The following is a 13,378-nucleotide window of genomic DNA, read 5'->3' as shown; positions in this document are numbered from 1 at the left end:
TTCTCTAAAGAAAACGTGGAGAAGGTAGCGAGTGCTTGTAAGAACAGTCGGATGGGAAATCGAACAACCTCAAGACATCTCTCTGTGTTCCCACTATTGCCTGTTATATTGAGAATCCAGGCTCTTACAGACCCGGAATTATTACGGTTCAGACAGTTCCAAGCTTTCGGGTGTAAACTCTGCTGTGTTTTCGAAAACGTTCCGCCAACCTCGGTAATATACTACATATACTACATCACAGGGTTGGTGCAACGTTACACATTTCTCTAAGATAATTTCATGGATTTCCACCTTCAAATCTTGAATAATCTGAACTGCTGTTTTGATCAAGGCAGATTTATTATGCGGTTTCTAATAGTTGGAAGTTGCTTTAAATTTATAAATACGAAAGACGAATCGAATAATGGATTTGAATTATTGTTACCGATCAACGAGAGTAGTTGATTTTCTGAAAACCGACTGTACTTACTGCGATTGAACTTTTTGAATTTATTTTTCAAGTAGAGCAACTACGATCAAAGCGTAATCGCCTATGAGAGAAACGAGGATAGGATGTTTCGTTCTGCTCGATTATTTAGTATACTTAATTTATACCTTTGAGTAGTTGGCTGGAATAATTTAGGTTAAATTGCTTAATTTAATTTTTTTCTCTATATCTAAACGATAGAATCTATTAATAATTTTTATTGCATAAGATATAGAATAAAATTAAATGTACAAAAATGAAGTAACCTAACTTATTCCGATTATCTATGAATTAATAGTATTTATTAGTTAATTATTAGTTAGAAATTAATATCATATTGTGATAAATATATGGGACTATGATGAGCCAAAACGGTTAAAAAGATATAAACGATTGAAGATTTATTGGCTCGTTTGAATGTTAATTTTTAACACTTTGGAGCATTGAAACGAATGAAACTCGGTTTGATTGAATTTAACGCTGTGCGACGAGTATGAAAAGCTCCTTAAAGCTATCAAAATCGAAGCACAAAAAATAACAAAGGGAACTAGCTTTCAAACATTTCTCGATTTTCATGGCTGTTAATTAAATGAAGCAAATGAGCGAAACATTTCAGGAAGATTTCCGCTCCTTTATTCGAATTAATTCACTTTGTAATTAGATCAAACTTGTAATTAAAATCTTCTCGTGTATGACTAAAAGTCACCGCTGAATGTATTTGTACACTTATACAAAATTTCTAGATATTCATAAGTTATTCGTTTCTAAACTGAAAATTGACATCTTTTTAGCCCAATTGATGAAATAACTTAAATTACTAAATATAAAAACAATCTATACGTGATATATAATAATTCCAGCAGAACGAGCATCCTTTCAACAATTGGTAAAAGTTTTAATTTCGAAGAGCCAATTTCTCAATTTTCTTTGCCCCGATTTCACATTTTCGTTTCAAGTCAAAGGCTCGAGGTTGTTTGCAACAGGTTCTCTAGTTTATTTATCTTTTTGTAGATACCTTAGACGTAGAATCGTATTATTATTAAAATCATGCTGCTCGCCGATGTTGATTTGACGAATTTCCTGTCTGGCCAAGTAAAGCCAGTTGAGCATCTTTTGTTATTCCCCGGGTCCTCTGTCAATATCGTTTGTCCGTTACGCTGTGAATGTTTGATTTGAGACTCCCTTTCGTTGTTCCCTGTCAGCTGAAACGTCCGCAAATCTGCAGAGGATGTAATAACTGAAGAAAGTACAGACCAGCTAAATGAGTCCCCCTCGATTAAGACGGAAATTGAGAAAAGTGTAGTGTTAAGGTTCGTTTCATGCTTCGCAGGCTAAGCGAAAGAAATGTTAAAAAGCCTACATAAAATTTCAAAAAGCAATGCTTTAATATAGATGTAGGTTGTAATTGGTGATTCTGAGAAATAATTTAGTGTAGTAGAAGTATATAAAATGATTCTTCATTTAAAAAGTAAAAAAAATATCGAAATAAATTCTTTTAGAAAGTTATATTGGAATATTCATTGTTGCATTAATAATTTTTTATGGGAATAGTTATTTTGTATGGATAAAGTATATAAATTATATATGCAATATAATAATTTCTTCAAATTTCTTCAAATAAACACAATTTATTCACAAAGAATGTTTGGGTGTTGCATTTTACTACGAATTGCATTGCTGCACATGAAGTAACGTTAATTTATTCCACTATATGCATTGACTAATAAAATTGTCCCTCTAAAAGGATTAAATACTTGACCAAACCTCTAAATTACTAAGCATTTAAGCGAGCCCAGTATAAGAACCATATCGAGTGGGATAATCCTCTCTAACTCCTTCCTTAAGTAGCATGATTCATTTATCTAAAGGGTATTTGAAATTAAGCTCCTCCACGAATTTTATATCCCAGCTACAAAATCAGTTACTCAAACTAACACTTTTCTGGTTTCACACCGCCTTTTTGGCAACCATAAATTGCATGTTAAATTATAATATCGATGTTCTGATCTTAAATATTTTTTCTCGGCTGGTCTGTACTAAAAGAAAATTGAAAGTCGATAGCAGTGGCGTGTAAAAGCCTCTGGTTTGACAAATTTTACACTTTCTTTTCAAAGAATAAAATTAAAGATGTTTCAACTAGTGTTAGATATAAAAATAGCCTTTATTTAAAAAACATACCCAGTTATTTTTACTAAAATTTTTTGCATACGATCAATGTTTTAATTTTAACATATATCTCAATCAGTATCATATTTCGAAAACTATCTTGGATTTTGAATTAAATGTCTGTTTCTACCGCCTGTCTTGAAACATTTTTTGGATATTGATTGTTATAGCGTTATTTGTATCCTTTTTCCAAAACTTCGTAGATAATACCTCTTCTTTTAAAAATATATCTACTTTCTAAACTAAAAAATGTCGTTTCCAACTAGGTCATATTAAAGTGCTACCGAGTACCTTATCTATTATTAAGATAGATTATACATTAAATTTTTAGGAAATTTTGCAAAAAATAATCAGCTACTTTTTCACGCCAGTGTATCTGCCTGTTCTTTCTTACTTTCTTCCTTCTGAAACACGCCCAATGCAAACGAACGATGCAACGTCATTGGAATTTAGCATTATTGGACACTTTAACAATGTATGATACGACAATTTTATATATACCTGGATATTTATAATAGTACAATGCACAGAGATGTGAAATCCCACTATTATAAATGTAAATCAGTTAAATCTGACAAGTATCTCTAATTTTACATCAAATGGTATTATGTAATTTAACATGTTTATATTTCCAGTAATACAACGTATACGAGACTGTTACAATAGCAAGATTTTATCCCCTCGTGTGTATTACAATACAGTAGAATTCCATTTTAATAAAAACTCTCTAATTTTCCCTATTGCCTATAATTTTTCGTCTATATAACAGGATTCCACATTCACAGATGTTCACATTCCACATTTTACGTCAGGTTATGCATTCAACCTGGCACTCACGAAAATTTCGTCACAATAAATGAAATTTAAATATATCCGCTGCGTTAAGATTATAAATTTGTTAAATAGCACAGTGTCGTTGATGCAAAATTCCATGAAAGTTCCATCACTCGTTTAGCGTCAGGCTTAATTCGATCGATGGATACCGAGAAACGAGGAACGAAAGCGGAATCGGTAACAACGTGCAGCCAATTAACGGCTCGTTAATTACCAGACTGGTGCACGTTTCCTCTTTTGGTCGAAATTAAACGGCCACGCACGGACAAAGCAACAAGAAGAGAGAAACGTCGACGTCGCTGTTGCGACGCGACGCCCCGAACAACGTTCGTTTCCGTCCCGCGGGCTTCCCGTGTCGCGAATCGACGATCAATTAGCGGAATCTTTGATCCACGCCGAAAGGAATATCCACGTCCCTGTAGAGAATTAACGATCCATCGGCACGACGAGTCGCGTGCATCCGCGTACGCACACGCACACATCGTCTCGGCTTCGTTTGATCGCCAGGCTGAAAGACGCGTTGCGATACGTAAACGCCACCTTCTCTGGATCGTGCCGGCTGATTTACGCGCGACAGGTCGTAACTCTTTGCCCGTTGAGAGCCAGGAAAAATCGGTGTTCCGGTGAGAGCGATCGAATCAGGAGGAACGATATAGTTCTGGTAATGATTTAGACGGGGGAAAATGGAATTCGTGAAGAAGCTAGAGAAAAGAACTTGGAGATGTGAAGTTCTCGTATATTTTATGTTAACTGTTAACTTTTACGATGTAAAACGGAAATATTTATCGGTGGGGTTCCAAGATATCTCGATAAAGAATTTGAATCTATTTGAACTTGTAAGTTATCATTTTGAGGTCGGTAGGAGAGAAACTTCGATTTTCTATTGCACTTGTGATAAACGATTTTAGATGGCACATACTTTTATGATGATACTACTATTGATGACGATACTATTTATGTTGATCTTTTATTTTGACACCTTTTTTAATCTCTGTTAGATTATTTATACTATCTTTGATCTAAATTTGTGACTTGGATACGTGGCCAAATAGGAGCCAGTGTAGTATCTTATTTCCTAATCGAATTCAATAAATTGTTAGGATAGGATGTAATGAATGGTATTGTTGGGAAGAACGTAATGCTATGATGAAATATTACATTGAAAATATCGGTGAGAATTTTCAATTGGGATTATAATATTCGAAGAATTTAGATATTTGAATTTAAAATTAAATCCAATCCTTCATTCGTCAAGAAGGAATTACAATTACACGAACATAGATCTTTGTTCCACATTTTTTGATGTTTTCCTTTATCACAAAATTCCTTTTTCTTTGTCCATTTACAATCTATCACCGAAACAAGAAGCTTCTCAATTGTATGAGATATATCACGTACGTATGTATATCAGAAAAAATAAAATCAGCTCTTTTCCGCCGTTTCTCCTGGCTTGAATAAGGAAAGAGATGTGACCTAATCTTATCATTCGTCTGCGTGAATCATTTTACGCAGCGTTTATTAATTTTGATATCGAATCCGTTCGATAAATCCGAGTGAAATCGTATCTTTATAACGCTGCCTCGTATCTCGGGATATCTCATCGACAGTGTTCTCCTTAATCAATTTTGGTACCTCAGCAAACATACCTTGAACTTTTGTTGGATCCTGTCTGTTTTATTTTTATCCCTTCCCCAATGTCCAATCCTTTTTTCATAACCTTTAAAAACAAACCCGGGTTATTAAACATTCGACAAAAGCTTGAAGCTTCGTTTCTGCGTTTCAATATCTCCCCTCGTCCTCAGCGAATAAATTTTATTTGTCATTCTCGTACAGCGAAGTATGCGAAGTTAATTATATTCGACTCGCTTTGCATGCAATTAAAAACGGTAGAGAGGAAGTAAAATGGTCACTTCTTCATTTATTATTGAACAGAAGAATGTTTTTAACAACAAGGCCTTTTGTATTTATTACGAAAATATAGTCCTTCCCTTTCGTACACCGTTTTAATCAAGAATTAATCAAAAGTCGATGAATCAAGACAAGTAACAAAGTAACAATCTTGAAAAAAGACCAAAAAATGAGAGCAACTCTCTTCGCAAATTTCGCCACCAAAACATCGAAATTTTCTATGTTCTTTGATTAAGTGTTCTAATTAATCATTCCTTGTTTCTCCCCAATTTTATTTCTTTCTCTTTGTTAACGATTCTCGTCGATTATCGATAAACAGAAATATTTTCTTTAAATCCAGGAAAAGAAGGATGGGCCGGTGTATAAATTTTACGAGACTATCCGAGATTTTGGCGGGGAGATCATGAGCACCATCAGTCATCTTCGTGATGTCACCCTGTTCGCACCCAGCAACGCTGCTCTTGAGGAACCTGGTGTACAGAAGATTCTGCAGAACAAGGAACGTGTGAAAGAGATCCTGAATCTTCACTATGTGAAGGAACGGTTGCCACTCGATAAAATCAAGAACAAGAGCGTCAGCCAGGTGAGCGATCTAATTTGACGAATTTCTAAGAAAAGTGTAGGGCCCGTCCTCGAAGATATCAGTGAAAGTTTCGAATCGCTTCGAATGTCTAGGAATATTTGGGATATTTTCAGATATATACTGCAAGGATACTAAGAAATATATAGACATTGAAAAATATTGGAAGTTACATAGAGCTACGAACTTTTAGAAATTTAAGAAAGTTTTATATATTTCTAGAGAAATGATAATAAGTTAGAAAATAATGATTTCATGATGCAGATTTTGTTGGGTAGTTTTATGGAAAATAGAGAAAACATGAGAACTATTTTATATTAGAAATTATTATTCTATTTAATGATTGATACATTCGCTCCTATTAAAATATAATCCTTAACCATGTTTATTTTTCATTGAATTTTACAGCGAATGTGTTAATTGATAAGCACCCTTTTGTAAATACAAATATTTCACTGATTGAAATGATTGCATGCCAAAGTTTTACAGCTTATAGTAAGATGTTCATCGTTTCATTGTTAAATTTTATCTTCAGTTTCGAATTATTAATTGTATTTTAAATGAATTCGAAGGAACAAATCAGTATTATGAAAAATTATCCTTGCATACTTAAGTTTCCTTATTGTTGGAGTGGTCACCACTTCTAAGAAAACTTTACATCTAGTCTTTTAGTTTTCTCAAACACTGAAGCCGAGACAAAAGACTGGGACCAAGACAGACCATAAACTGTAGACAGGCGACGATGGCTTCAGGGCTTTCAGTCATAGGGTAACATTGTTAGCGTACGGATCTGGACCAGCTCAATTATATTCCGACTTGTATTTACACTTCAGTATTAAAATATTTTTTCTACCTTACAATTTATCCACGCGTTCCTTTGTTCACATACATCTAATAACCTCAACACTTATAATCCTGAAATAACTAATACTAAAAATTCATGAATTATACGATTCACTGAATCCTGTGAGCTGGGATTTAGTTTAAATATTTTTTATTTCGTAGTATTAATTACAAAAATTATGAAATATAGTACAGGCCTAAAGATATCGCAGATAAAGACCATTAATTTCTCTAAATCGATAAAAATGTTAAAATAAATTTTTCATTTTTATTTCATTATAATTATATCAGTTTTCTATTCCACATCTCTCCTTCTATTTAGAATTATTAATAGACTAACGTCTATTGATTTTAGATCAAATACCAGAATCAGATATCTTTTTAATTTTCAATATCCATTCCCATTCTAGCTTTATCAATGAAGGTCAATCTACATTATTTAGAACAAAAAATATTCTGATTTTTATTTCTTGATATTCGGAATTCGACTTTAATATTATAAAAATTCTAAGATTTCTAAGAGTTTGGCTAGACTTTTTAAAGATTATGATCAACAATAAAATAATAATTTCTTTAAAATTATAATTAGTAGTAAGTTTCTATAAAATGTTACTATTAGAAGCGAATCGAAACTTTCTGCAACCAAGTTACAACTGCTAATCATTATCATATTGTTCTAAAATATTGGCAAGGAGTTTATTTATTAATTTTCCCCCAATAACACAAACAATTTTGATGCAACGATTTTGTTTGTAAACGACGATATTACAGTTTTTTTCATTGAAATTATGATTCTACACACGTGTGCGGTGATTACAAATTGATTAACTCAATATTTCTCGGTTTTCTGTTTTCGTTTGAAGAAATCCTCGATCGGGAAGCCACACTTTGCGGTAATTACACATTTATTCTCTTTCAATGTTTTTGTTAGACTGTTCATGAATTTTCTCTGCATCTTTTTCTCCTTTTGCAATTGCCTTCATTTACTTCTCAATGTTGACCTCAACTTGAAATCACATTCTGTGAAATATCGCTGTACACACTGTATTTATAGTCTGTGGGAACACTTGTTATTCGAAACGAAATTTTACTCCATGGCACGTAGTCGTAGTTACGTTATATTGAATTTCGATTATTCGTATTTGCTTTCCTACTGGACTTACTCGTTTACACCTTTGAAGCTATGCAAAAATTCCTTTTTCAAACTGAATTGGCTACTCGAGATCATTGAAGGATGAATTATGATGTATTATTCGATAATATAATTTTTATTCTTTGATTTCTCTTCGTCTATGACTCATTTTATAATAATTTCATATTTCAGTTTTTTTCAACATAATATAATTTAAATATTATCTACTAAATTTTATATTCAGTTTGTTTGGAATTATGTCATTTACGATTAGAAAAGGTACTTTAAGCAGACAATTCATTTTGAATATGGAATGGATACTAATCAGTGATAATATCAACAAGTACTGTCAAATATTGCTATATTAATGCGTAACGATAAAGACAAGTAGCATTTTAAATGAATTTTAAACCGTTAAAAAATTAGTAAACAATCTTGTAAAATGCAAGATACATATCTTCAAATTTATTTGCTTACATTTTTAATTTAGCTTTTTCTCATTTTCTTCTTGTTATTTAACTTCTTTGTCATTGTTATAGCCATTATTTTTAAATTTATTTCCATCTCTAATTAATACACAATAGACACGCTGAAGAATAGAAACTTCTTGTTATCCGGCGAAAAATCTTTTTCATAGTCATTGCTTCATAATGAACAGCTGAGAAACTAACAGCTGTTCTTGGTCAACTTTGAGGAAACTCAGAGAAGACTAACCTAAAGTGCGTTGTTATGACGTTAGGAGTCTCTTGGTCAAACTTTTACCTTCCAATCCACTTAAAATTAATCCAGGCAAACCGGGAATCTTCTTATCGGATTCGACTAAGAAAGTTCGTTTTCATTTAACGTCATTTCTCAAAACTTCTGATTAACGTACGATCAGCACTCGCTCTATCATCGTTCAGAAGATTACGCGAATGATCATTAATATCCTCTTGGAACAATTCATATTGTAACGAAATACAGAGTTATAGTATACGTTATTCGCAGTAATTGCAAGTTTCTATATATTATTGACCGAATATTTTCCTGAGTTCTATTGCGAGTGAAATAAGTAAAGAATAACGGAGAAACGGATTTCTCGGACATGCGTTTATGAAGCAAGTTTTCAAAGATCTTACGAAAAAGAAAAGCTTTTGTAGACGAAACAACTCGAATAATATCGTTATGAAATAACCGTTTAGGATAATTCTTAAGAAATTCTGTAAAGAAAATATTCGCTACTTAATAATGACTTTACTACCTTAATCCTATATCTAAGCTGTAAAAGTAAATTTTACTTCCATGAAATTTATCAGTCTATGAACTTTCATAGAATTTATAAAATTTATTAATTTATGCACTATATTAGATTTTCCTTTAAAGATACTTATCACGAAAAAAAATATTAAATTTTGGATCATAAATATTGGCAAGGATGGAAAATTTTATTTCTCTACTTCTTGCATTTCAATAATCGTTTCCCCCTGAAAACGTATCTCCGTTTCATGTTACACGTGCGCTTGATATACAATTTTTTAATTAAGAATTTTTGTAAACGAAAGAACGTGCGCATATATTAAATAAACGATGCTTAAAAAAAAAAAACTACTGGACTTCGATCTATAATTAAACGATTTTTTATTTCGCGCGATTGAGTTACGACAGTTCCTACTGAAAACGTGGAAAAATATGTTTTACAATGTAGCAAGAAAAATGAACGAGGAAAACGAAGGAACAGGAAACAAAAATCGTTTAATTAAAACGATACATCCTCAACGGAGTTGCATAAAAGAATAATTCCCGCGTAAATTCATACGTTTCACTTCTCTCTCTTTGAATAAATTTAAGCGACTTTATTTCTTTCATCGCGCATCGTTCGCGAATTCGCAGTTTGTTTACGCGTTTGTTTACAGGATGAATTTATAGGGCAATACAGAAGCGTTTTGCAAATCCGGGATGAAAAATCGCACCTTCGTTGGTACAATAAACGACTAAAAATGCCGCGAAAAATACGATTCGAACTATAGTTCTGTTCATGGGAGCGCTCTCGTAAGTGAAATATATATACATTTCGGGAATTTTACGTTTCTCCCGATCGCCATACTAATTACCATGATAATCCTGAATAGCGCTCTTGTAAAGCTATGTTTTCGATGTTATTTTTTAGTTTTTATCCATACGAAGTATTATTATTTAAATAATAATAGCGTGAAAGAATTTTCTAACTTAATTTGCGATAATATTAACATTAAAATGTAGAAGATAAGTATAAGATCCCCAAAGTTATTTTTAAAGTTTTTATTACAGTTTTATTACTTATCTAGCCTTCTCAAATATTTAAAACAACACATTTTATAGCGAAAACAATTGTGTAGCTACTTTTTAATATCTTAAGACATCAATCATCCGCAGGTCAAACCTGCTTGTAATGTTTTGAGGTCATATGAGTGACATGAGTTCACACCAGATTATATTCGACGTTACATCGATATGATATTTCATTTGCAATATTTTTTTCGCCTATTTACATTATTCAATTCCACTTTTAGCAGAGTAATTATTAAAAGCCATTCCAAGTATTTGTCCTACAGTTCGTCGTTATTTCTGCTTTCATCTAGATTTATTTCTTCGAAAATGGTCACATCGAAATAACCAGAATTGGGTGGAAAATTTTCTGAAATTAAAACGTCCGTACCATACGCTACTTCGATATTGAAATATTTGAAGTTTAACAATTTATCGGTCATGCGGGATTTTATTCGTCGAATAACCGATATGTATCACGGCGGACGTGAAGTTTTAACGCTACACGGGGAAATCTCGTTACTCTCGATTAGAACAATTTACTCATTGTTTACAATAATTAATACAAGCACCGTAGGCAGTAAACGAGAACTGGCGGGGTCAATATCGGGAGAGACAGCTCGCTCGGTGCGTTGCTGATAAATATCGCGCGCATTACTGCGTCGATGCTGTTTAATAACCGGCAATTAGTGACTCGGCATTAGTACGCCTGTTTCGGCTTTTATCATAATCCCATTCGGACATTAATCCATGTGTCCACCGAGACCTTCATTCTGCACAGCCTTTCTTATCAGTCTCTGTGAATTGATGGATTAATCTCTGACTCTATCTAGGTCATCCTATAAGTACGCTGTAACTCCCTTTTACATGAACAAAATTTTAATAACACCTAATTTAATTGAACTTTAGCTCAGGTCCTGTTACCTGAACCATCGTCCAGCGTCGATCCACTTATACGAACGTCTAACAATAAGATGTAAACAATAGCAGTGCGCATTATATGACACACTCTCGTGCTTCGTAATCGATATGAGCTTGCAACGTTATTATGTACTTCAGAGCACGTGTTACGTGGAATTCTCTTATATGAACACGAACTTCTATTAACTGAACGAAAAATCATACATGGTAGAAAGAAATGAGCGGACTCTTATTATATAACCAAATTGTCTGCCAACTTGTCTTCTACATTTTTAATCATTATACATTTAAAAAATTATGGGTATATCACTTTATCGCTTAGCTTCAACTACGTAGACGCAGATATATTATACGTAGGAATCGGTTAAAATTTTGTTAATTGCTTCCTCATTTGTATTTACAACGTATTTATATACTAGATCTTCTGCCAATTTTCTTATCAATTATAATCTCTTTCGTTTTGATAGATCTTCAGCAAAGTTACTCTGGCCCTCAACTACGGAGTTATAATAATCTTTAGTTTTTTATCTGTAGTTATATATTCCGAAGATTTTCTAGATGATCGCAATCGTTATTCAACGCAATTGTTGTCAAACGTGTACTATTATTCGATTGATGACGAGACGAAAATCAAACCTTTGTACGCGTCAATAGAATGTTAATTTACGAACAGGCAGAGGGATATAATTAAAGGCAGCGTTCCGTATCAGCGTACTGAATGATTCAGGCATGGATATTCAAACGTAATTAGCTATATCGGTGATTTCGTGTAATTGCATTCACAGATCAAATTTGACAGTCGCTAGCCAAGCTACAGATATCGCGACTTACGGAACATGCGAATTCGGAATAATACCCTGGATCATCCCGTTCAAATGTCATCCTATACAAATTTTATTATATCTCGTATTATTTACAGTTTGATCCGTTTACTGTTAAAGCAAATCATAATATTCGATCGATAAGGTAATTATTGTCAATATGGAGAATTTTACTCTTTTTCCTTGTATGAAGTCACTGATTTTATACGTCACTTATGTTTCCAATATTTCTTATTTCTTATAAATTTTCTTACGAATCAGAAGTACATTATTTCCCATACAGTAATCTACGAAAGAAACTTCTTATGGCTACATTATACGTATTATTGAAAACATTTTGAAATTTCATTAGCGATCAGATTCCTTTCAAATTTTGGTATCTCACATAGTCATGTCTTATTATCATAATATATCTAATTAAAATGTTTTGTATAATACATCTATAAAATTACTTTGTGTGCTGAACCTAACGAAACGATTGAAAAAAGACATCAGAAAATCTCTAATTTTGCCATTACACGGAGCCACAAGCCTGCGGTCTGACGCTACAAGTGCCATTTATTGCTTCGAAACAAACGCAGATTCAACGGAATTACATTTCGCGGAACGACGACGAATAAATTAATTTGCGACAACGCACACGTGGTCGTGCTGCGAAAAAAAGAAGTCGTTTTATCTCGAACGCGTCGCGTTTCCAAAGTTTGGTGTGTTTCTCTTCCGTGGTTGTTTTATCGTCTCATTGGGGTCTGGGGCCGCGCGTCATAAAGCAGAAGAGCGACATAAAACATATCCGCGATAAATTGGCGTGAAAGCAGCGCCGTTTAATGCAAATCGGCCAACCTCCGTGAATAAAAACCCGGGAACATTTTGGCTGACCGTCCAGGGCAACGATTAAAGGCGAAACAACGCTGCATCCGTAGGCTGTTTTATTGGCTTGTTCATTCCACTATTCTGTTGACTATTTCCTTTTTTGGGGGGATTTTTTGGGTAATGGCCTCTCGCCGATGAGATTCTTCAAGATATGAAAGATTTTATTCAGTTCGATTCAGAAGCCACATTGAACAGTTTCATAAATTGCAAAGCAGAAGAGTACGATGATGTTGCAGATGCTTAAATTCAACTTGGAATTTACTATTATTCATTTCACTTTCTTGTAATAAATGAACTATGGAAGATTCGTTTTTGAGAATTGAACATAGAATCCGCTTACTTGTGTAACGAAATTGAGGAATCGAAAAAGTGGAGTTGGTCGGTTTAAGATCTATCGAATTTAACGTCTGTCGAAATTGTGTTAAATCTTCTTAAACTTTAAATTAGATACGTTGAGTAAAAAATTAAATAAAGAAATTTTGTTAAATATACCTGCTATCGAATATACGCTAACTTCTCTCAGGGAAATGTTACAAGAGGAAGAATTTTATCTT

The 13,378-nt window shown here is 33.3% G+C and overlaps 1 protein-coding gene across 3 annotated transcripts in view; it reads left to right on the top strand.

The window, feature by feature from the left end:
* Nucleotides 1–13,378, top strand: part of Fas1 (fasciclin 1 Fas1 domain-containing) — a 380,856-nt gene that overhangs the window by 353,744 nt on the left and 13,734 nt on the right. For 2 of the 3 annotated variants that reach the window (XM_072003874.1, XM_072003876.1), the window contains exons 8-9: nt 5,715–5,957; nt 7,661–7,690. In XM_072003874.1, the coding sequence (XP_071859975.1) occupies nt 5,715–5,957; nt 7,661–7,690 (273 nt within the window). The remainder of the gene's footprint in view (nt 1–5,714; nt 5,958–7,660; nt 7,691–13,378) is intronic. The other variant, XM_072003875.1, reaches the window with a different exon arrangement.

Source organism: Bombus fervidus, chromosome 5, assembly GCF_041682495.2.
Source record: "Bombus fervidus isolate BK054 chromosome 5, iyBomFerv1, whole genome shotgun sequence".
In the NCBI taxonomy this organism is placed as follows: Eukaryota; Metazoa; Arthropoda; class Insecta; order Hymenoptera; family Apidae; genus Bombus; species Bombus fervidus.
The sequence above is the reverse complement of the archived record's forward strand: the minus strand, read 5'-3'. Positions and strand labels throughout refer to the sequence as shown.